We start from the raw sequence: 24110 nt of genomic DNA, 5'->3' as shown, positions 1-24110 counted from the left end.
AAGGCATATCATCTTGGGCAAAGCTTTTTACTCCACCAGTCAGCAGGGAAAAGCTAGTTTGGGCACTGAAGCTGTTCGCATCAGCAGCCCCCAAGGCTTGAACTATCCAGTCCTCCCTGCCCTGACTTACCAATCTACCCATTTTGCTGCTGCAGTTGTAATTTGCAGTATTTCTGGATGATGACAAATCACATGTAAACCAGGAGAGGAGTAAAACAGCATAATGAAATTTTATTCTGAAAATATGGCAAGAGTCTAAGGCACTTCAAACATTTCAATACACATGACTAAAGTGAATGTGACAAGGTAATAGCATTCCATAAATATGCACCGAGAACTACACTCAATTCCACTCAAGGGGAATATTCAGCTGGTACCTCTAATTTTACTCTCCAATAAACATGTATGGAGCTTATAGACTGACACAGTTAATAAAAATATGGTAACAGGACATGTAATTCTTCATGTAGTTTTTAATTATTAAGGAATATAAAATGTTGAAAATACTGTGTGAGTTAATTTTATAGATACTAGTATCTTTCATATAAAAAGTTATACATTATCCCCAATTAGCAACAACTTATTTAGTGAACTTCAGACCTGACAAGAGGGTCTATCCCCAATACCTACCCACTCACCCACCAGCTCAAGATCCACGGAGCTGACTATATAAGCAACTGCAACTTCTGAATTTCAAAGTAATTAAAACATCAAAATCATGTTGGAATGAAATTTATGAAAAGGTTACTGTGATAAAGTCTAGGCACAGTAAATATGTTTTAGAATGATTAAAACCAAGCCACCAGGACACCCCTGCATGGATAGCTTTAGAAGTCTTAGGCTGCACATAACATAAGAAAGGATAATAGCAAAGAAAAACAGGATTTATGCCAGTGTATGGAAAGACGAGTAGGTGAGCAAAAGAACAGTTCTGGCTAAGGTTCTCAGCTGAGCACTACTTAACTATATGCTTGCTTCAAGTTTACAGTTTTCTATCTCTAGCACTAGATCTCTGCTTTCACTTTGCTGGTGAGTTCAGGCACAAGACAATTACATTCAGTATCTGTCTCAGTAAAACAGTAACATTTAGCAGCTTAAAGATGGCATAGAGATTTTTACAGATATTCATGCACTACTCAAACGTGGCTCTGTGGGTAGGACCAGGAGATGTTCTTCTGCTAAGCCTAGGAGTGCCCTAGAAGAGAAGGAGGAACAATTAATCAAAGTGAAACTATTCCAGCCAGCTGAGTGAGAACACAGCACTCACAAGCACTCTGTTCAATCCCTTGCCTTTAAGTACACAGATTAATCTTTTTTTTTTTTTCCTTCGTTTTAGGAAGAACAGTGCTAGCTATCATACAGCCTACTGACTGAGAGTGCATGTTGTTTAGACAGTGAAAGGTTTAGCAGCAGTTTATCAGGAGTGAGTTGGGGCTTGGAGAGCAGGTAGGTAGTTGCCAGAACACCTAGGACAGCTGTAACTCCAGAAACAGCTGTATTTTGGTGACCAGGTCAATAATTAGCATTATGATGATGCAACAGCACCTCTGCACAATAGCTACAGTCAGTGAACCCTGCTAGTGAGCTATCTGTACCCCCAGATAAAAGGGAGGAGAAGGTGGAGGTATCCTGCAGTCAGGGTTCAGCCTTCTGCAGTCAACCTGTATTTAAAAATGTGTATTACACTTACCAGCATAAAAACTATCCTGTGAATAAACTCAGAATTTCATGTGTTGTACTGCTGTACAGCTGCTGGGGAGTTATTTTTTTTTTTTAATGTTTTACTATTATGGTCAGAGGCAGCAAGTTAAAACATAAACTGTAAGGAGGTTGTGTACTAACCGGTGACTGGGTTTTGGAAAAGTTGACATGGGCATAAAGGAGAACCGCTATGTCCTTATGTCCAGCTTCCAGGGCTATTGAAAGTGCCGTGCTGCCATCCTGAGAGAATAAAGGAAGAAACAAGAGAATTAGTGCTTGTCTGCATTAACAGATCTCTTAAAAGCCCCATCAGCCCACAGAGAAGGGAAGGTATGGAGGCACTACTGTTCAGACAGACAGTTGCATTAATTTAGAGTCTTGTTTAATTTCTTTTATTATAATTAAGTGACAATAAGCCTTGCACTGCTGTTTTATGAGGCAGTCCAATTGTCAGAGGCCTCATAATTTCTCTCAACAAGGAGCCTCTATTATTGCTGAGGAAGAATGAGCACGCCATTATCACAATAACGTTACATGTAGTGCTGTGTAAGACCAGTGATTTCAGAAGATTGGGCTGCCTGAGAGAAACTACAATGTCAGTGAGGAGTCAGAAAAAAGATAAGGGAGGGATAAATGCTAATCAAGTTATCATGATAATTGCTGTGTTACAATGATAATTGTTGTGTTATAGCTCCCATTAACACTAAGAGCAGTTGCATTCATAATTCCAAATGCTCCTTGATGGAAGTCTAACTACAAACAAATAGACTTTCCTGGTCAAATACTGTCACCTCAGTTTCTCAGAAGATATTATTGCTTTCAGAAACCATAGTTGCTGAGGCTGCTAGAAGCAAAGAGTGCTTTTGCTGAAAGGGTAATTTATTGACATGGTCTTTTCCCTTTAGACGATGTTTGGTCCAGGAAGAAGTAGATGTCAGACAACCTGTCAAGTGAACCTCTGAGCTGTCAGAGGGGCACACCTGTACGAAGCTGCCACATCCCCAACAATGCCTTCCTTGTTTCCTTCCTTTCCTGAAATTGGTGCACCACACAGCTACAACCCCCTGCTCTCCGATGGTGTTTAAATTACAAGGCAGGCAGCTACAACCTCAGCACAAATCTCAACAGTGGCTTGCTGGTTCACTGCCTGGCTTTTGGCTCTTGTGCACAGAAGTTTCCACAATAATGCCAGTATCTGAAATGTCCTCTCACAAGGATCCCCTCTTACTTTGGCCCTCTGAATGGAGCACGTTTTTCAGCCACTGCCATAGCACTGGTATTAGAGAGGTTGGCACCAGTTTAAGGAAACTTTCCAGCATGGGGCACAAGGGACAGCATCCAAGTGGAAAGTCATCATATAAGACTACAGGGATGCAATTACACATAAATATAACTGTCCTGAGCAGACAGAGAGCTAGAAGAGCTGTCCACTACAGTGCAATATAATGCACTACAAATGCACAACAAATACTCCACCGTCAACACCAGGAAAAGACAAGTTCTTTAAGAGAGATGTTGAATCACTGTCAGAGTGGCACACATCAGTAGGATGAAGCCCAGCTTACTACTGATCATGCTGACTGGGAAAGCATCAGTGTCACATTCAGTATAGCTAGGGGAATGCTAAAAATCTCATAATCTCACAGCATGGACAAACCTGTTATAAAATGAATAAGCAGCAGAGAAGCTGTGCTTGGAAAACAGTATCAAACTGCCTACAGGAATAGTTAAGTGTCATGTCCCCATGAAGGGTTTAATTATTGACTTGGTGATTAATAGTAGTAACAGCATCCAGGCTGCAGTAACCTAGATTGCCCCCAAAAGTGTTTGTTACACTGAGGCCTTCTTCCATTTTCCCCTCAGGCCAGCTGTTACACACCGCTGGCACCATCAGTCAACCGAGCCAGCTCCTGCAGCAGGGGAGTGAATGAACAGAAATGATGTCTCCAGCTCTCTGCAACAGCTTCAAAAAATAACCACCCACTGCCCTCCCAACTCCCAAACCCAGGCTCAACTTCCGTGCTCAGTGGGTGAAAGCAATAGGAAGGATGGAGACGCACCCAAGAAGCGGTGGTGTTAACAAGAACACAGTACTGGCAAGAAACCAGAGAAGATATTAAGCTGGTTTCAAGCTTAAGAAGTCTATAGATCAAATTGTCTGCTGACAGCGTAGGCTGCAATGATTCTTGCAAACAAGAAATACACAGGTGTCTCACTTGGCACTGAAGTCACAGCCTGCATCTGTTTATAGTCAGGACAATGTAGCTTCATGACTGAGACCAAACCTGTACTCTCAAAAGTCATGGTGCAGATACTGTGTGAAAATCCTGTGAAGAGAACTGTAGGGTTGATGTTTGCCACGGACACAGAAAAGCGACGCTCAAGGCCATTAAGTCAGCAGATAAGGTCCTAACTGAAAACTGGAAGACTCCTGGGAAAGGGGGAAGGAATGTGAGAAGGAAGATGTTTTACCATGAGCTAGCAAATGTTTTTTTTCTGTTCTGGCCACTGCATACCTACAGCTAACCATAAAAATTGCTACTGGTAGGTCTGTTAGAAAAGTAAAGATACTCGCCAAATAATCACAGCACTTGCTACCACTAAGCAGAGGATTCATGCATTTGGTACTTTGGCACTGTGAGTCAGAGATTCATGCAAACAGATTTCAGCAGCTCTCCACTGCATCAAAAAAACTGAATTAGGAAAACATTCCAGAGCGGAGAAGCTATCTGATGAAGCATTGTATGGAAAGGCAACTCACATTGTCCTCCAGGGTGCCATTACACCCAGGCTGAGCCAGCAGAAGTTTGACAATCTCTACATGTCCGTGTTCACTAGCACACATCAGAGCTGTAGAGCCCTCGTCATCCTGGATATTGACATCTGCACCACAGGCCAGTAAAGCTTTAACCATGTCTATCCGCCCATGACTCACAGCTAGCATCAGTGCAGTCTGACCAGCCTGCGTGGAAAGAAGAGGAAAACCCAAGTAACTACACAGACAATCAGTGACAAAGCATGCACACTTATTTTCTTGGCACTGTGCTGCTTCTGGGAGAAAAAAAGGAGATTGTTATTTTATACAGCACTCTCAAGGCTCTGCTTGCCATTATTTAAATACCTTTTATGCATAACACATCCCACATTCACATAGCTATTTATTAAATTAATGGAAGATATCGGATCTATTTCCAGACACCTGGAGTTCCTTGGAAGGAGCTAAATGGTGCAGAATTTGCAAACGCCTCCCAAAATTCAGTAATGGTTCTTTCATATAATATTCAATCTTCATTTTTAGAAGAGATCCAGACCTCAGGCTCAACTGTTCTTCCACAGCTCCGTTTTGTATACAGCAATCAAAAACATACACACAAACATCAAGGACTGCAGAGGGTGGAAGTGAAGAAGTGCAAAAGCTGAACCAATGGAGTGGGGATGGGAGTGTGGAAGGAAAGATAAAAAGACGCGAGAGTGAGAACGGTGTCTCATGAACCGTTTGACTGACCTGGCTGGCTTTAGCATTCACGTCCCCACAGCTGAACAGTTCCTCCACTATCCTCATGTCCTTCTCCGCTTCCACAGCTGCAAGTGCAGCAAGCATGATGGGGGTATAGCCAGCCTTGTTCTGATGATTTACGTTACAGACATCTGCAAAGGGATGAGATAATTTCTTTGGAAAGCAGGAACCCAAAAAGCAGCAATTGTGCTAATGAACTGAATAAACTGTTAGTAGAGCAGCCTATAAAAAGAAAAGGCAGCAACTGCTCTCATAATGGAAGCAATTCAAGGGGAAGTGGAGAAGAAAAAAATAAACAGGGGTGCTCTTGAGCCTAAGAAAGAAAAGGATTCTCTCCTACTATACATGCAACACAAGAGAGAGCACAAAGCCATTTTATATGTCATCATTCAGGGCTTTCTTTGTGCATTTTTTTTCTTTTGTAAAAACAAGTGTGTGAAATTTGACATGACCGTCAGGGTCATGGGTCTGAACCCCAGGAATACCATGAGGAGAGTCTTTAAGCTCCTCTCCTGCAGGGATCCACACTGCAAAACAAAAATGGCCCAGCAACATGGTCAGTGGGAAAGCTGCTTCTCCTCAGCACAAACATTTTCCTGTAATTGGTGTTATTTTAAAGACCTGCAAGTGTACTTGGACATGTTTTGGAGCTGCAGAAGAAAACTTTCAATTAAAGACTGTTTCGAGCTCTACAGAGTATTTGATTGTGAACAAAAGTACTCTGGGAACAAATACAGTCAAGTCCTCTGACTAGTGCCAGCAACTGAAAAGAGTTCTTCTTTTTGTTCACATCTAACCTCCAGTCTGTCTCTGTTCCTAAAATTCTGCAGAAATCCAGGAGGGCTTCTTAGTTTACAGGCAGCAGCACTTTTAGTGCGCTCATTGTATTGGAAAGCAAGGACTCAGACTTACATAACAGTATCTCTAGGCTTGGGGTTAAATTGCATGACAGATATCTTTAACAAGCAAAACTGTTTCAGGAAATTCTTCAGATTCATTGCCAAAGGCTTTTTTTTTTTTTTTTTTTTTAAGTGAAAAGAACATTGCAGAAGCAATACAAGTGCAGATGTAAGAAAATGCACATTTTTCATGTTTGGTAACATCACCTGTGCTACCTTATAACCAGTAGCCCAACCTTACTTTCAGAAGTCACTTCTGGGAGGCCACTGAAGTCACAGAACATGACACTCTGCTACATGCATTACTTCACAGGTAATGAATAATTATTGGAAGTGATACTCTCCTACCCTGACTAGACTACTTCAGCAGAGGTGTGTTTTCTGAGGTCACATTTCAGCTCCTTTTCTGTATGGCTAACGAGCGGGGAGCTGTCTTCCTCTTTGTCCTCTTGGTAACACTGCATGGTGATACAGAGGAGTGTCTTGTCTCATCTGTTCTTCCCACCAAACACAGACACAGAGTTCTTGGACCAAGAATCTGCCTGTGATATAGCCACACTGCAAAGTTGACTACAGTGACCATTTAGACACAGTCCAGAGGAAGACTGTCAAAACCTGAAGGAATTTGCCTGTTCATAAATATTTTCCAAGTGCTGGCATGTGCAATGTGCTCCCGCACACCTGACACTAGTCACAGTGTTGGATTTTACAGTCAAAACCTGCTGTGTCCATAGCAATACAGCAGCTGCTGTAAACTACAGGAGACCTGACTTCCAGCAACAGATGAGCGTGCTCATGCTACCCTGAGATACCCAGGGAAGTGGAGGGGCAGCTTCCTCCCACCGTGGTGCTGCAGAGCCAGCCTGCTGCATTTCACTGTGCTCCTGACATTCCCTGCATTCCCCTGCCGTGACTCACTCTTCCCAATAGGCTGCCTTCAAACAGGACCAGAGATTTCAAAGCGCTTGCTTTCCTGCCGAGGAAGTGTCTGCATGTGTGACAGATGTGCTGGGTTATCAAAGCTGAGATTTGTATCATTAATGTCCTTGTTTATCTGATGCTACCCTTCTGGATTTATAAATATTGCTAGACTTACACTCTAGCCATGTCGTTGGCCTAATTAAACTTCACAACCAACTGTGACAGGTTTTATAACCTGCTTAGAGAAAGAAACTTCAGTCAGGGAGCAAAACTAGGCTTAAACAAATCACATTCTGCCTGGGATCAGCTCCAACATGTGTCACCTTCTGCTGGCTGCCTTCTGGCTTAGCACATACGGGGAGCGGATGCTCTGGAGTCTCCTCTCTGCCACTACCCTCTCTGCATGTGTGTTGCAAGGGGATCGAGAGAAGGAAGCAACAACAAAAGCAACTAAATGAAGCATCATCACATTGCTCATGGATCAGGAAAATGCTCCTATATGGCAGAATGCCATGTTGCTCTAGTTTCTCAGAAGAGCAGCATAGACATATCAAGGTGGTGGCCAGAAAAAGCTTCTGTACTGCTGTAGTAAGACAAAGCCGGACTAGTTTGGGTGTTCAACATGGATGTTTACACCTCAGTGCATCTTCCTCTAGCAGCACCCGACCTTTGGCTGAGCAGCAGCTGCGCTGCTTCCAGAGAAAACTGGTGGAGGCTGGTGCTGCTGAACTTGGACTACAGTCCAAGAGTCAGGGATCTACCTATCCCTCCCAAACACTGGTCAACTCTGTATATAGTTTACTTGAGTGTATTTTTAACTTCATCAAGAAGTTACAAATCACCTCCACAGCTAGCACTAGAACGAAGGATTCTAGGCCACCCAAGTGAGCCAGCACGTAACTGTTAACAGTTAAAACAGCAGCTGGAGGGAGCCCAAAATCGACCTCTGGCTCATGAAGAATTTCACCCATGAGGATTGCAAAACCCAAAATAATTAAAAAAAAATATGCAAACAAGTCAACCTACTTGCATCCAGAAGAAGCTTTACAATTTCAAAGTTAGAATGTGAGACGCTGTAATGCAGAGCCGTGTTTCCATTTCCATCTGCCATATTGATGATATGTCTGAGGACAGCAGGAGAAATCTCTTCAAAAGCAGTTATGTAGTCTCCAACCATTTCAGGGACAGCTGACTTCTGACTTGAGACACGAAACCACTCATGCTGGATGGTATTTAAACAAAACCTCTGCCAAAACCAAGACAGAAAAATTTACATATGGGCAATCTATTTAAAGGATTTTCCATCCCACAAGTCAGTGATGCAGGAGGTCAAGCCTTTTTTAGTCAAATGTGGGAAGAAAGTATTCAGCTCACAAACAAGATGTACGGACTGAAATTTCCCCTCTGACTAGACACCTCTTTAAAACACCAATTGTCCACCTCCTCTCTGATTGGATACCTCCTCTCATTTCAAGTAATTTTCAGGTATGGTTCACCTCTGAGGGTACAGAATTTTAGGATGAGATTACTCCCAGAACTAATGGGTATCAAAGAGTGGTGAACAGAAAAAAGACTTGGAGTAACCATTTCCATTAAATACTTAATGATGTTTATAATCACTGATGAACCAAGGCTAAGAGCAGTGGGAATGCACACTTCATGGGGACGTAAAACAACAGCATGCTAAGACAACTAGGCCCAATCCCAAGGCATGAATTAGCAAACGCACAAAGTATAGGAGGACTGGCTGGACTGCAGTTCTGCAGGAGAAGAGCTGAACATTACAGAATATGACAAGCTGAACCTGAGTCAACAACATCACACTGTAATGAAAAAGGCAAATACTGTTTTGGGGTGAATAAACAGATTTATAGCTTGCATGGCATGTGATGCAGTCCCTTCTCTCCGCCTAGCACTGTGAAAGCAACAGCTAGACTACCTTGTCTGGTCTGATCACTGAATGACATGAAAGATTCGGTCAAAACAGTTTCAAAGGTGAGCTGCGAGCATTAGTAGCCAAGGAAATCTGACCTATAGGACAGACAGGAAGGACTGGAGAGGCTCTGCTGAAAGCACGGCTAGAGAAAGGAACCCTGTAACATTTTCACAGTGCAAAAGGCTGCTGCAGTGAGAAAAGAATGAACCTGTTCTTCACCTGCAGGACGGATGCCTGTAGGAGTAAGGGATTTTAGCTACAGTGAGAAGATGCAGGCCCGACATTCAGGATGCTCTTTCCCATTGGTTCCCATAGGGACTGAGAGTGGAGGGGTAGGAGCCTCTCAGGCCAGGTAATTATCTGTTGGGAACAATGTAGGTGGAACAGATCTAGCTGTGAGCCAAGAAGGCTCCTGCAGTCACCGCCAGCTCTGACTCTCTGAGACAATTTCTCTAACCTGGAAGGATGGCCATGTCCTTCTTCTCATAAACCCCCACCTGCAAGGTGCCCAGTAAGTTCAAGGACAATTTTGCATAGAAGTCATTCAGCATGCTTCTCTAGCCTCTAGGGAAAACACAGAGGACCGGTACTAATAGCTCTAGCGGGGGTCCGTGTCTGGTAAAGGGAGAATATTCTACACACATCAGTACTACATATATATCTGTACTACATATACATACATACCAAGTATTCTACATCAGTACTACTAGAATAAAAACTTACAAGGTCCAACAATTTGAATTAAGAGACCACATGTATTGTGAACACACAGAGCTGAAACACAAAAGTGGTCACAAAGTGACATAATATAAATATTTTTTTTTTATTTTAGGCACTACTGAGTGCAAAGTACCACTAAGAAATTATTTTTACTGTCACAGTATCACACGCATTATGAAGTAAATGGTACACTTTTTTTTTTATTCAAGTAATCCATCACATCCCAAAAGGAGCAGTCTGCAGCTCTTTCTCATGTAAACAGCAGCTACAAGAGCTGACTATGTTGGAAGAGGTTGGGACAATTTATACAGATCCCTAGCTGTGCTGAAGTTTACCCTTTTTGGACAAGACTTCTTTATCAGCAGACAGACAGAGAACAAGAGCTGATTGGTCTGCAGTTTCCAGCTACAAAGCACCACTTGTGCTGGCAAACACTTTAAGCACAAGAAAGAAACACGTAAATTCAAATTACACTTCTAAGGCAGAGATTATCACCTGGTTACGCCATTTTTGGCACTGTCAACTCCGACTGGGCCTGAAGCATTTGTTGTTTGAATGACTAAACTACTCCTGAAGGACTGATCCAGGACTGAAATCTACCTGCCACAACTGTATTAAACAACTTTTCAGAACATTCCTGGACCATGAATGTCAGAACTGGACACAGACAATATTATTGTCTGTGTCTTAAAGACAACATTATTGTCTTTAAGAAGCTGCAGATGGTCTACGGTAGAGGAGACTGGCACTGGACTGTTGCCTTTTACATCACTGCACAACTGTAACAAATGTAAAATTCAGTTTTGTATCACTTTGCTTTCAGATTGCCCTCACAAAGTAGCATAGGCAATTCCTAGGTGAGGCATATAGGCAATTCCTATGTGAAACAAATACAACCTTATTTCTTGAGACTGAGTACTATACTAACAATGAATCCTCCACCTGCAGTTTCAGAACAGACTCTAAGCTTTTGTCATGGGAAGAAACAAGCTCCTCACCTCATGCAGTCTCTTAATATGAGGCCTGAGAGCTGGCCACAGCAGTGCTAAAGCAACTTAGAAAAATAACACGGAAACGCATGGATGTGTTGAAACTGCACTTTCATGTTACTATTTTTATGTGTGTGCCTTCGGATGACAAAACCCCAGGACACAAAGAACAAGTACATTCCCTGGACAAAAGTCTCCTGACAGAAAAAGCACTTTGTGACTCTTCCAGGAAAGACGAAATCCTCTTCTGCCTAGCCACTGTGGTGCTGGTCCGGCAAAACTAGAAATTATCCCTCCCTGAAGTTTTTCCGTTGCAGCTCGGAGAGAATTTTGCCCTGCACTGCTTACCACATCTTTGTTGGTCAATGCCTTGGGGTCATCAATGTTGTTTCTCAGCAGGTGACAGGCAGAAAGCATCTTTTCACTTAGTTCGTATCTGAGGGAGACAGCAGAATACATGGCATGTTTCAATTTTTCTCTTGATATTTCAGTGTAGGAACATTTACCTTTTTGAAAGTCGTGTGGGAATGAATGTTTCCAAGCAAGCCATCAGCTGCTGCAATTCAGAAGCTGCTCTGGCAGCTCTTCTCTGCAGGGACTCCCTCCATGGCGAGCAGAGATGTATGCGGGAGAAGCAGCGGGAACAGAGAGCAGGTGACGCATCACTTCTGTGCTTTAGACTTGGCAACCCTTCTCGTGGAAATTCTCCCCTACTGCTGTATGACTGCAGAGCATGTATTTCATACTCTATGCTTTGATTACTTGCTTAACAAGAGGAAATGCCGATAGTTTTGACGGAAACAGAATTAACCAGTGGGAAAGGGCACAGGCGGTGCCTTCCTGCCAGCTCCCATTCACTGGAACCAGCCTTTCTTATCCCATCCACTCCGGAAATTTACTGTCTTTCTCCGGTCCCCCTTCATGTTTTCACTTCTGCCCCCTTTCCATCACAAATTTCAAAACTCAGGGAACAGCTGAAAATAAGAAGGCTCATGCCCATGCCACATGGCACACCAGGCTGTGGCCAACCATCTCTGCCTACAACCTGCCACAGAAGATAATGGCAATTTTCCAGGAAAATTCTCCCAAAAAGCAGAGAGGCTAACACACTCATGTGTGTAAGGCAGGCATTTTAGCCTGCCAGGGTTATGAGCCAGCTGCTGGTGCTTCCAGAGCAATGAAATGCTCTACCATGGCATGGACCATGCTCGGTCCCACGTGGCCATGCGCCCTGCCTCTTCCCCTCAAAGGGCATTGCCAGGGCAGCCAGCTTGCAAACAACACGCTCCTCAAGTACACATGGCTATCTAAGCTGTCCTGCTGCTCCTCTTCACAATCACCCTTTGCGAGGGTAAATATAAATTAGAGAGGTCCTTTGAGAAATTGCCCATCTTTTTATGCCACTTGTAAAATAACAGGCCATCTTACAGTACTGTATAAATAAAGCTCAGGGCACTTCAAAAACTCACAGCTCCAAGGCCTCTGAATAGCTGTTTAATTATGAATTTCTGCAGCTCTTTTATTTAGCAGTTGATACTTACAGATATGTTTGGTGCTAGGCTCTACCTCCATGAAACACGGCATACTAATTTTGTCTTACCTCTTTTACTGTTATTATTCCACTTACATAATTTTCCAATCTAGCACACTTGTAAACATCTGGCAAACCCAGTATCTATAAAATATCCCTTCACTGTCTATGTTTATACTTCCTTCTATCCATTCACTAATCAAGAATCAGTAAAACCTTACCACACTACTGCCTTCCATGTGCCAACCCCCCCCCCTCCAAAACCTCGCCTGTCAAATGCTACCTTACACAGCTCATTACCAGCTATTTGAAAAGTTAACTTAGACATGAAATGCTGAACGAGTGCATGACGGTGGCTTTGAAGTATATTGTAGTATACGATCTCATATGAAGTATATGATCTCAGGGTTGGACAGCCTCCTCACTGCTGTACCTCATCGTCTTACTGAGCAGTACCCGCCACGGCTGAGATGCTGTGGAAGGTGCAAGTGCATGATGTGCTCCCAGCAGGCTGCTGACTGGTGTGCGTGGTTCAAGACTCATTTGCTTGCTTACTTACTGTTTTACACACCAGGCTGTTAACAAGGCACTGCCTGCTCCTAAATGAGTGCCGTTTGTAACCTGGGAGAGTCTCTGCCTGGGGGAAGCCACCTGGGTCTCGCTATAAATGGACCATTTAAGGTTGCTGGGGTCAGCTGCTGGAAAGAACACCCTCTGACACCTTCTCCCCGCTCAAACATGGTTGTTTTGTGACGAAATCGCCCCTGATTACCCCCTCGAGGAGGAGGGAAGCAGGCAGCAGCCGAGCAGCTGTGGGGCTAGCGCTTTTTCCACCAGCACGGGCACGGCCTGTGGCTTGCCCCACGCAACGAGGCGGCAGTAATCCCCTCGGAGGCATTTGGGAGAGGGCGAGCAGCCTACCTCTCTCTGATTTCCACCTCCTCGGCCTCGCACTCTGGAGGGGTGCTGTCCTTCTCTGCCCCCGTGGCGCAGACCTCCGGAGCAGCACGGGGTGCAGGCTGCCCCTCCTCTGTGTGCCGGCCGTGGGGGTACTCGTGGCCCTCGCACTCCTCCTCCGAATCTGAGGAGGAGCTCTCCTCGGAGCTGGAGTCATCGCTGGATGTTGTCTCGTACCTGGGGGGGGAGAACAGGCAAGGGCAGGGGTGCTTGCTCAGTGCCATTCAGCAGCGGTCAGTGCTTGCGCTGGTGCAAGTTGAAAAATGTCTTGCAAAGGCTTAGTCCTCCTGTTTTCTACTCACTGCACTCAGTGTCACTGCCAACGGACACTGTAATTATTACGGGCACAGTGTGTAATGGAAGAACAACCCTTTTTAAACAGAAGTCTTAACACTCTTTTTAGACCTTGCCTTACCCACAAAATGAAATTCGTTCAGAGTAAATTGTGTTGTTGCCTTACTAGGCAGATATAAGCAGGGAAGCTAACAAAGCTATCAAAAGAAAACAGCCATGATTTTAACATTTTTTCTTCTGACAGTCGAAAACATTTTGGTATTTTAGGTGAAATATAAGTGATTTGGACAATTTTAATGCTGATTCTAACGAACTGTCTTATTCCACCAGCCTCAGCAGCTGATGAATTAACGTACTAAGCCTATTCTTCTACTGTACAACAGTGATTTATGAGTGGTAACATTCCCCCACTGTAAGAAATAACACTTTTAGTCAATATCGATGAAATGAAGTAATTGCCATATTTAGGCCATATACTGCACAAGGCATTTGTACTAAAGAAAAACTAATCTGAGGAAAGGGCTAGAAAAGCTATATAAAAACAATTTGGTGAAACCGTTTTAAAGTTGTTTGCAACATTCTGCAAGGGTAATATTTTAAAAGATTATTTTCCATACTGTTTTCTGTATTTGTGTAGAAAAGTTTGTTATTTATCTAGTGCAAAGCCAGGAAAGTTAACTCTTAGGCAATGCCATCTCTTGCTGTATGGTTCAACAGCACAATGCTGTGCTTGTCAGCTGCCAAAGACATATTAAAGCTTTCCTTACTAAAATATTGCCTGAGAAACGTTTCCATGGCTTTTTCAGTTTGTTGCATTTTCCTGTGTTAAATTTGCCAGCGATCTAATCTGCAGGTACTTGAGACTGATGCCACGTGTGACTTGCAAGCACAAAAGGTTCACAGAGGATTAAGATAAGCTCAGCTGTTTCGTTCTTCCCTCCAACCCTTAAACTCAGCAGATGCACCTCAGCCTGAAGGACAGGCCAAAGCTATGCATACGCTCCTGGGTTCCTCCTTTCCTTCCCACTGTGAAAGTGCCACAATGACAGATTTTTCGAGACAGGTCTCTTACCCGCCATTAATGCCGACAAACTGCAGGTTCTTCTTGGTGTTGCTCATATCCTTCTTCCCATCCCTTTTCTTCATGATAGATTTTAGTGTGTTCTCACTATTAGTACATACTGTTGAAAAGGGAGACAAAGCACACCTATCAGTACAAATCTATAGCTGGCTTTGACTGCAGCAGCTTTAGACAATTTTTCAAAACAAACAAACACAACAGCTTTCTGTTTAATTTACCAACTGAAGCTGGGCTTTCTCATCTTTTATACAGACAGTCATGGTGTGGGATGCACATTGGAAATATAGAAGAACACTTCCAAAAACAAGTTTGGAAGCAGAAAACTTGTTTAGCCTAACTTTCCCATCTTCCAACATGCTGCTAATCTTCATGGTGCTTTAGAAATCATTAAGAAAAGACATGTGGTTGGTTTCTTTTCTTCACTATTTGTGAAAGACTTCTAACATTGAAATGGGTTACTCTGCTCTGTTAAGATCTTAATTCTTGGTGTCAGATGACAGCAGCTCATTGCCAGAACTAAGGCATTAGTACAGACAGCACATTTAACAATAACCTATTCAACAGGGTGGGGAGGTCCAATCAAGGCTGGTCTTTTAGATTTTAGTATTCACTGAAACAACTTTTAAACCAACCTCTAAGCATAAGACAGGTAAAACATTCATACAAACTTAAGTTAAAAAAAAAAAAAATTCTTTAACCCTTTCTCTCTCAGTAATTTTTTCTTATGAAGACACTAAAGAGCATTTCACTGATGCACTACCATCTGCCACTTAAAAATTAACTACTATCTGCAGACACAGGGTCTCACACCATGACTTTCCCATATCTTTTCCCACTTTCGCAATTTTGAGAACCCTGAAAACCTCCTTTAACTGTATTTCATATTCAAACTCCATCAGCACGATGAAAGCTGAATGTGAGCCAGTTATTACCATAGAGGCCAGAGGCAAGCTGGTCATCTGTCAGGTTAATTGGAGTGAGAGTTTTGTCCTGAGAAGAAAAGGACTTCCTTCCCCGAACAGCTTCCACAAGGGGAGTCTTCCTCTCCTCCTGAGCAGGTACAACGTCCTGCTCCAATTTCAGCGTTCGCAAATTTGAAGTTAAGTGGGCGTTTGCAAGTTGGCCATGAGGGATGTACTCCAAAGTAGCACCTGCCAGAGAAGACAGTAGGCATCACAGAGGAGTCAGATGAAGACATTTCCATCAACACTGTGATCAACAGGGGAAAAAAAACAAACTGGAAAAAAAAAACAAAGGCACAACACTTGTGCTTTACAATACTCTTTTCTGAGGATCCAATAGGAAAAGGGTGTGATCGCTTTTGGAAAATACAAAAAAAATAGCTGTGAGTTTTTCTTTCCATGAAAACATACAATACAAGGAAAAACTATAAAGATATTGGCTTTAAAACAGATGAAAGGAATGGTCCTTCCTTTTCCTTCTCTTTCGGTTTGTGCAGTCACCGCAGCTCCTGCTACCCTGGCCCAGGGCAGACTGGCTGAGCTGCGCCTCACTGACATGCCTGAGGAGCGCATTTATAGGCTCTGCAGGTTCCTTCTGCAAGAGCAGTGCCCTTTTTATCTTACTTTTTTTTTAGAAATGGCATTTTCCATGAAAGCAGAACTCTTCAGGAAACTTTCCTTTTTGCCAGCATTCCACAAATTGTGAAAGTTATATACTCTACTGAGACAACTGCAATAAACTCCCAACCACCGCATTTCTTTCTTTCTTTTTTTTTTTTTTTATAGGATCATATTGAGCTAGTAGTTGTATTTAAATCAAATTCCAAGTGTTGGGGTTATACATTATTTTTTGGCTGATTTGCTGGCATCCACTCATTTTTTCCCTTTGTGTGTTTAAAAGGCAGCACTAATTACGCACAGACTTTTACAGATTCCCCTGGAGTTCCTCCAGCTGTGCTGTTACAACTGCTCTACAAAGCTGTACAAATGGTTTTGTTTGTGGAACACGCTGGGTTTTTACACACACATATTTTTCCTTAAGTGATCTTGCTAGCACTTCTCGGAAAAAAAATATAATGTTTAACTTACTTTAAACACTATCACTTCTCCCTTTCAAAGCTTGCTTTAAACACTTGTGCCTCCATAGATTTTTCCTTGTTATTTATCATGAATTAAGTGATAGTCTCCTCATTCAAATAGATGAGTGGCGCTGCACAGGATGCTAACCTATTGTAGTAATGTAAATTCCAAATATTCACTTTTAGAAATACAGCTAACATCTTTACTGCTCTTGCTAGTCTGCCCTTCCCCCTTCTTGCTTCACCTCAATACTTTTTTTTTTTTCCTGTAACAGGACATAATGAAGCTGATTTTTCCAAACACTGTCACTTCCCAGCAGTTCCTCTTCTTTGCTCCTGTTCTCACCCAGGTCTCCGAGTTCCCAACCAAGTCTCACCCCACGTGCATTTCCAAGGCACCTTCTCCAGCCATGAGACCGACTGCACACTTCCACCATTGCTTATAGCTTCTCCAAGCTACAGGGGGAAGCCGCCTGCCAGGAAAAGCACACGGCATGGTATCGACGGACATGTCCCTACGGGTAGAGCCAAAACGCTTCTGCCCTCTCAGGGAAGTGGGAGGTGAAGGTAGCAGCCACCCCAGTGCCTGCCGTGCAGGAGCAGCCCCTCCAGAGACGTGCCTGCACGCTCAGGACGAAACGGGGGCCCATGAAAATCAAGAAGGCAGTCCTGCCCTCGCGCCCCCACCTCGTCTTGCTTCACAGCGGTGACCGACTTCAGTCGGGTCTCTTCCCGACAGCAAGCGCCATCCCTCATCTGCCAGCCGAGAAGAAGAGGGCTGCCAAGGCGATGGAGCGCCAAGCCAAAAACAATGATTTTTGAACTCCCTTAGCTGAAAACAAGGAAACCGCCTCCCTCCTCCGCTCGCTTGGAGTGGTGACAGCTACGATTAAAGAGCACTGAAGAGAGTAACCGCTTCCAACTGCAGCTGGCGGTGGCTGTTGCGGCTGGTTTTACCAGGTCACCCCTTCTGCTCCAGCCTGGCCACCGAGGACACGGGGAGGGAGCGGAGGAAACCTGCTCTGAAGCAGCAGATACGGAAGGGCTCCGAAGCTCCCCAGGTCTACTGTAAGCTGAGGTCTCTCCGTCCCCTGCCAGGCGTCACAGTCCTTCTCCAAAGGCAGCTGTGACAACTGCCCCGTGTCCTAGGGACACGGGTGGGCTTACGCGCGCCAGAGCCGAGGGCAGGCGGCAGGGCTCTGGGAAGGCAGAGCGGGGGTCCTGCCTGACACGAACCGACGGCACCTTGGTGCACCCTGCCGTCCCCCCTCAGCAACGTCCAGCCCGCCAAAGCCAGAGCCTGAACTTCCTCAGGTGTCCGTCTCCCTTCTGCCCTGGGACACGGCCGGGGAGGGAGCTGCAGCAGGGTCGGACAGAGAAAGGAGGAGGACAGTAGCAGACTCTTCTCCCCTGCCTCACAGCCTCTCTCCTGCCTAAACTTGCCTCCCATGCAACTCGATCTCAGTAAGTTCCCCCTCCTGGTTCATCCCTCCATGGCCAAGAAGCACCACACAGAGCGTAGGATCTGGGGCATGCTGTCCATGCCCTCAAACGAAGGAGGAAGGGTGTCCTGCTCGGCCCCCAGCACCTGACAAAAGAGGATGACATGGTGGCTTGAGGACAAGCACACAACAAGTAAGCGTGCATTAGACGAACCGGCCAGTACACTCACTCTCCCCACACAGCTGTTAGATACCTACACTCACTGCGTCTACGGTAGCCAAGGTTCAAGGAAAGACAGCTTTGGGGCCAGCACAGCATTAATGCCGCAAGCTGTCAATTGGCATTTAACATCAGCTCTCAGGCCTTCCCCTTCACAAGACAGCCCATGTAAAGATGGCTGGAGAGCAGCAAAGCAGTGCAAACCACTCGGAAAAATGGATGAAGGAAGCAGGTGTGCTACCCAAGACTACAGTCGATGATTTAGCAAATTAATCAGCCACTGCCCAAACCAGAAAGCTGAATGAGCCAAGCTCCCTCTTCCTCCAACACGGCTGCAGGGTCCCTGTCAGGGCCGGAGGTGACAGGGACCACATTTCAAGTGTGGAAATGAAACGCTGGCTGAACATCACCACCAGTCCACACGGACCTTAAAATAGACTCTTCATCTCACTTCAGGCAGATCTCAAGTATGCCTGCAGACAACCCTTCTCAGTCACACCGGGTCGCGGTGCCCAACACTGACAGTAAATCAGCCAACAGGTTCAACACTTAGCCAGCCACTGCCTCCGGGCAGAGCCGCTCGGGCAGACTCGCCCCGATGGGTTTTGTTAGTTTACTGGTGTGGGCAAATAATGCAAACCTGGCCTAAGTTTCCAAGTATTGATAGAGCATGCTAACCACAGCATGGAGGTGCCAGGAATTTCTAAATGTGTTTTGCAATATAGTAGGGGATCTTGGAAAAGTTCACGTGTAATTTAGAAGCCAAAGAATAGAAAGACAAAATGAAAAACTTAACAGACTTCAACTGTTTGTAAATCCTTATGCAGAAAGATATTCTCATCAATTTCAGAGGGAAACAAGTGACTGAAGCATCTTCAGGGGTTTAGCCCCAATGGTTTGAGGGAATGAGGGCACCTGTTTCTAATTTTTAGAGAGAACCTCTTCTCCTAAATCACTTCTTTTGAAAATCTCACCAATTTAAACCAGGGTAACAGCAAAACTACTATGCATCAGCAGCAGATTACCCCTGCCATTTCTGGCACCTATAAAATCCATTTATTGTTATTAAGATGCTATTTCCCTTCCTAACTGCAGAGCTCCCCTCCCACTTACGAGAGCATGAATAGTCATGTAGTTAGCTGGTTCAGGGAACTCACTGGGTGAGTTTTAAACAGTTTTTTTTTCCCCTGAATTTGTGCTGAACTTGTGGTACCAGAAGTCTGGCCTTTACCTGCTTTTGAAGAATTCTGTTTAGTCTGATGGAAACAAACCTAAGTAGTACTATAAAAACGATTTAGCTTGACAATACTGGAAATCAAGAGAAGTGCAAACAAGGCCAGGGGAATTAAATACTATCAGGATGAGAACCCAGCTCTCTGGCTGGAACATCACAGGCTTCTAGCTAAAAAAAGGGCACAAGCTTGCTGCCTATGTGGTAGCTGCACAGAGATTTTATTTTTAACCTGTTGATCAGTACGAGCATTTATTTGCACAATATGTTTATAACAGCCAATGATACAACTTATACACTCCTTATTAAAGACAGTGCATAAATGTTGTCTGGACCATATACAGCAAGGAAATACTTCTCCTTCACACTGCATGATTTCTTCACAGTAGCAATAAGCTCCCTCTGAAATTACTGTAACTGAAGAACACAGTGTCTTCTCCAGTGGTTTTAAATCTTATTAAGTTGCTTTATACTTAAAGAGTTATTTTTTTTCATACAAATAATTTTTAATCTACTCTCCATTTGGTCTATGCATCAGAACAACTGAAGAAAAAAACCTCATTCTACTAAGGTAAATAAAAAAGCAGTGATGATCAAACATGTTAAACGTAACATGTTTAATGACAACTATTGATATTAACCCATCCACCTGATAAATGTGTTACCTTCAGAAGACTAAGTGTAGTTTCATTTTAAAAGGTACTTCTGAGCCATTCCAGGTTAAAAGTCAGTGAACTTCAAATTTCAGGACAAAAAAATTGCCACACATGAACTTTTTATAGGATAAACCCACAGAAGCCAGATTCACTTGGGGCCCAGGAGTAGGTAAATGTTGCAACTACCATTGGCTCCGGAGAAAATGCTCCTTCTAACAGCATGGCTCCTTTAACAGGATTGCAAGAACAATCTAAATTTCATTTTCACTCTCACTTTAACCATCTTCTTTGTGTTGAGAAGCTGCTTTCCAACCCCAAACTAGCTTGTGAAGGCAGCTTGTTGAAACTGGAAGTCAAAACCAATTCCTTGAATTGAACAAGACTGAACACAAAAAATAACACATCTGTGAAGCAGCTAATAATCTTATTTATGAAATGCTCTCTTTTCCAAGACAACTGCATGTGAAGCTCGGTGAAAGCCATCCTAATTGCCCTGATGAGTGGTGGACCAAAGCATCTCATGACACTGGGCACAGCAGGAAGGTCATCTCAGAACTTTTTCTTCTTTCTCATTTATGAGAAGTTCATCTTCTCAGCTGCTGCTTTATTGTTGCTGAAATACAACAACACTTCCTTGGAAAAATGGGAATCTCCTGTCATTAAATATTCATAAAATGTGGCTGTTACGATGGGAGTTGAACTTTGAACAAATCTCAGTGCCTGACATCACATCCCGGTGCCACAGTGCAGGGAGGGAACTGGAGTTTTACCACAGTCCCTCTAAGAGCCAAGCTAGCAGGCTGGAGCTTGCCACTCTCTAAGCAGCAATATATTTGAAAGAAAAAAACTTACTTATCTCATGGCAAATTATACTCTTTATTAACTGAAGCAGAAATGAGGAGATAGAGCAGCTTTCAGATTCAAACACTCCATGTAGTGCTGCCACAGAATGAAAACAGAGAATACTCTAATGATAACAATGATAATAGTAGTAAGCTTGCGTTAACACATGACCAGGGAAGGTACGTCAAACTTCTTTAAAGAGGTTTATGGAATTTCACTTGAATAATGTCTTTATAGGACAATTACTGGCCAGGTCTCTGCTTCTCTTCTGATATAATTGGATGGGTACTTAAACAGGAAAAAACCCCACTTAATGCCTCAGCTCCTAATGTAGAGGTCCCCACCATTTTCGAACAACAGAGGCATTTAAGCTTTATATGTTGTCACAACTAGCAGGTCAATAGATACCACCTGCCATATGAAAAATGCAGAGGCGGCACTGTATTCTTTGAGATGCTGGCCAGACACATGTGAATAAACAGTAGTCATCTGGCACACAGATGGGACCATCTGCATGACGGTTTTGCATCATGCACTACCCTTCAGGGAATATGAAAAATACTTCACGTATGTCAGTCACCCCCTCCCCGGCAGAGAGATGGATGGATCACCTTTGTTACACAAACAAGCACATCTGTACAGAAGCTTAAGATGGTGATTAAGGCACGCATCTGTGGCAGAGCTGAAGCAGAGGGCTTCATTTCACTTGCCTAGACATAGACAACCAGGGAGAGTTGTAGCAGCCCACAGCTTTGCAGAGTCCACCAACATGCCTGCACCTCGAACAGCATCGGCTCCTGAACCTCAGGCAAGCCTCAAGTCTCCAGCTGCACCGGTGTGGTCCATGCTTCCAGGAGAGAGGCTACTAAGCCACCAAACTACACACTCTTTGAAGGAAAAGGCTACAAACTTTGTCAAAAAGAAGAGCTGTAAAGAGAAAACAGCTTTTTCCAATTCCTTGCTGGTTTTGCATTACAAATGATGACACAGAGAGACAGCCATGGCCACAATACCTCATTAGTCCTACCCACCAGCTTTGGACAACCAGGGGCTTCTCGCACCACCATCATTCCTTCTGCCCTTCCATCGTCCCTCAGCCTGCCTCCCCAGCTCTGGGTGAAAGCTAGAGTTGAAAACTTTGAAAGATCCTTCCACCAGATGGCACATCACATTTTCCTAACCCCCAAGACTTTCCTCCACCACTTGCTTCCTCCTTCCTTTCACTCCCTCAAGTCTTAAATCAAGAGGTTGCCTCCTTCCTCGCCATGATTAATATAATGCTTCCACTGGGGTGCTCAGTCAGGATTGCTCAAAAAAGTGACTGTAAAACTGGTACTCCAGAGATCACTGAGGCAGAATAACCATGCATTTTCAGGTCAAATATGCTCAGGTAATTTTTCAGGGCAACAGCAGAGCAGTTGTTTTTAAACACCACCACCCTTGCAAATGTCTTGCCTGAGAAAGACATCCATCTACAAGACTTATGAAACGTCTGTCTTATTAAAACCCGTACAAGCGACATTAGGCCCCTGGCTGATATTTTGGAAAACACGTCACAGGCGCACTCAAATCTAACTTACTGAAACTTCTCAGAAATTCTGTGACAATAAACAGAGAACCTGAACGTGCTGTCTGGTCTAAGAATAAGGATCAGTTGGCGTCTAGGTTGGACACCCACATCCATATGATCCAGCTGGACACACAGACAGGGTGCCAATGCTGGCTAACAGGACTTCGGGGAGTGGAAATTGGCTTGTCTGGCCAGCGGGTCTGATTTCCCTGACGTCACTAGGGCTTCTGAGAGATAGTGCATATGTAAATAGGAGTTGCTTAGTTACGGAAGTGAAGGTGTTTATTTTGCAACAAGCAATATATTAATTGCTAATGGACGCGGTTCAGAGATCACCTCAGAGGTCCGCTTGGCTTGCGCCTAAGGATGCCAGCTGCAGAGCCAGCCCACGTCCCGCTGGGCAGGCTCCAGCAATCACGCCGGTGGCTCCAGCGCCCGACACAGGAGACGGCAGACTCCCCTGCAGCACAGCCTGTCTCCCGGCACTAGCAGCGACAACGACCCGTAAAGCTGAGAATTTGACTGATGTGCTGCCACCTCAGGAATCAGAAGCAGTACGGACCACTAACCCTTTAACATGGCAAACTGGTACCCAAATCACACACCTCAAAGCCAGCACAGGTGCTTCTGCCCTAAAAGGACCTAGCCTCTAAGAGGCGCTTCCTAAGGATGCTCTTTGAATAAAATATTAAAGATGACAGTACTACTGCTAATCTGAAGCCAGACACTTCTGCATCTATTTTCAGCTTGTTTTTCTAAGAAATTGAGGCTTGCAAGGTCATGCTTCTTCCAGTAACTTAAACCCGATCGCTCATTCTAACCAAACCAGACTAAGGACTCAGTGCTCTGAAAGATTTTTGTATTTATACAAGCTTTAGAGATGCCAGGCCTCATGAAAGGGGTGCTGGTTGAGTTCACACACGACACCTGAGAAGCTACATCCGAGAGACCTAAATGTCAGGAAAAACTTACTAAGAGCTCACAAGCTATCATGAGATACTGATGCATGGAAAAAAAAAAAAAAAGCTTTATCACTTCCAGGGCTTACAGAATTATTTAAGTTAGTGCTTCATTAGGCAAAAATCCTTCTACAGAAAAAAGTAACTAACACATGAGCTGTAAAACCACAGGAACAGGCAGCAGGACCAGCAGATTAATGTAGTAAAGACAATATTTTCAAAATTAATAGAAAGAAAAAGGGAAACCTTTCAGGCTTATGGCCTCCTTCCCACTCCAATTCTCCGTGGGTCTAAACTGTTATAGCCCAGACCTTGATTTATGCATGCAGTCTTGACATGTAGCTCTCACCAAAGACTAAAAATAAAGTGATTTTACACTCAGCATCCACAGCTAAAGATAATGGCATTACAAGTTAAAGTAAAATTATTCCAGAATAATTTTATCAAGAATGTGAAATCTGAATCCGAGTAAGAACATCTTTAGTAAAATATGATCCATTGCTCCACCTGTGTCTAAATATTTTCAAGTCTCTAGACTACACATTTGATACTGTGTAGTAAAAGCAGGGAAAGGAATTGGGGATTTACAGCTAGTAAAAATT

The 24110-nt window shown here is 43.9% G+C and overlaps 1 protein-coding gene across 3 annotated transcripts in view; it reads right to left on the bottom strand.

The window, feature by feature from the left end:
- Positions 1–211: 211 nt before the first annotated feature.
- The window catches only part of KANK1 (KN motif and ankyrin repeat domains 1), a 96474-nt gene continuing 72575 nt past the window's right edge, over positions 212–24110 (bottom strand). For 2 of the 3 annotated variants that reach the window (XM_075019651.1, XM_075019650.1), the window contains 9 exons: positions 15479–15697; positions 14538–14646; positions 13136–13348; positions 11032–11119; positions 8065–8284; positions 5207–5349; positions 4463–4663; positions 1843–1941; positions 212–1195 (listed from right to left, as the gene is read on the bottom strand). In XM_075019651.1, the coding sequence (XP_074875752.1) occupies positions 1133–1195; positions 1843–1941; positions 4463–4663; positions 5207–5349; positions 8065–8284; positions 11032–11119; positions 13136–13348; positions 14538–14646; positions 15479–15697 (1355 nt within the window). In that variant the 3' untranslated portion in view covers positions 212–1132. The remainder of the gene's footprint in view (positions 1196–1842; positions 1942–4462; positions 4664–5206; positions 5350–8064; positions 8285–11031; positions 11120–13135; positions 13349–14537; positions 14647–15478; positions 15698–24110) is intronic. The other variant, XM_075019652.1, reaches the window with a different exon arrangement.

This window comes from Buteo buteo, chromosome Z (assembly GCF_964188355.1).
Source record: "Buteo buteo chromosome Z, bButBut1.hap1.1, whole genome shotgun sequence".
In the NCBI taxonomy this organism is placed as follows: domain Eukaryota; kingdom Metazoa; phylum Chordata; class Aves; order Accipitriformes; family Accipitridae; genus Buteo; species Buteo buteo.
This window is presented reverse-complemented; position numbering and strand designations above follow the sequence as displayed.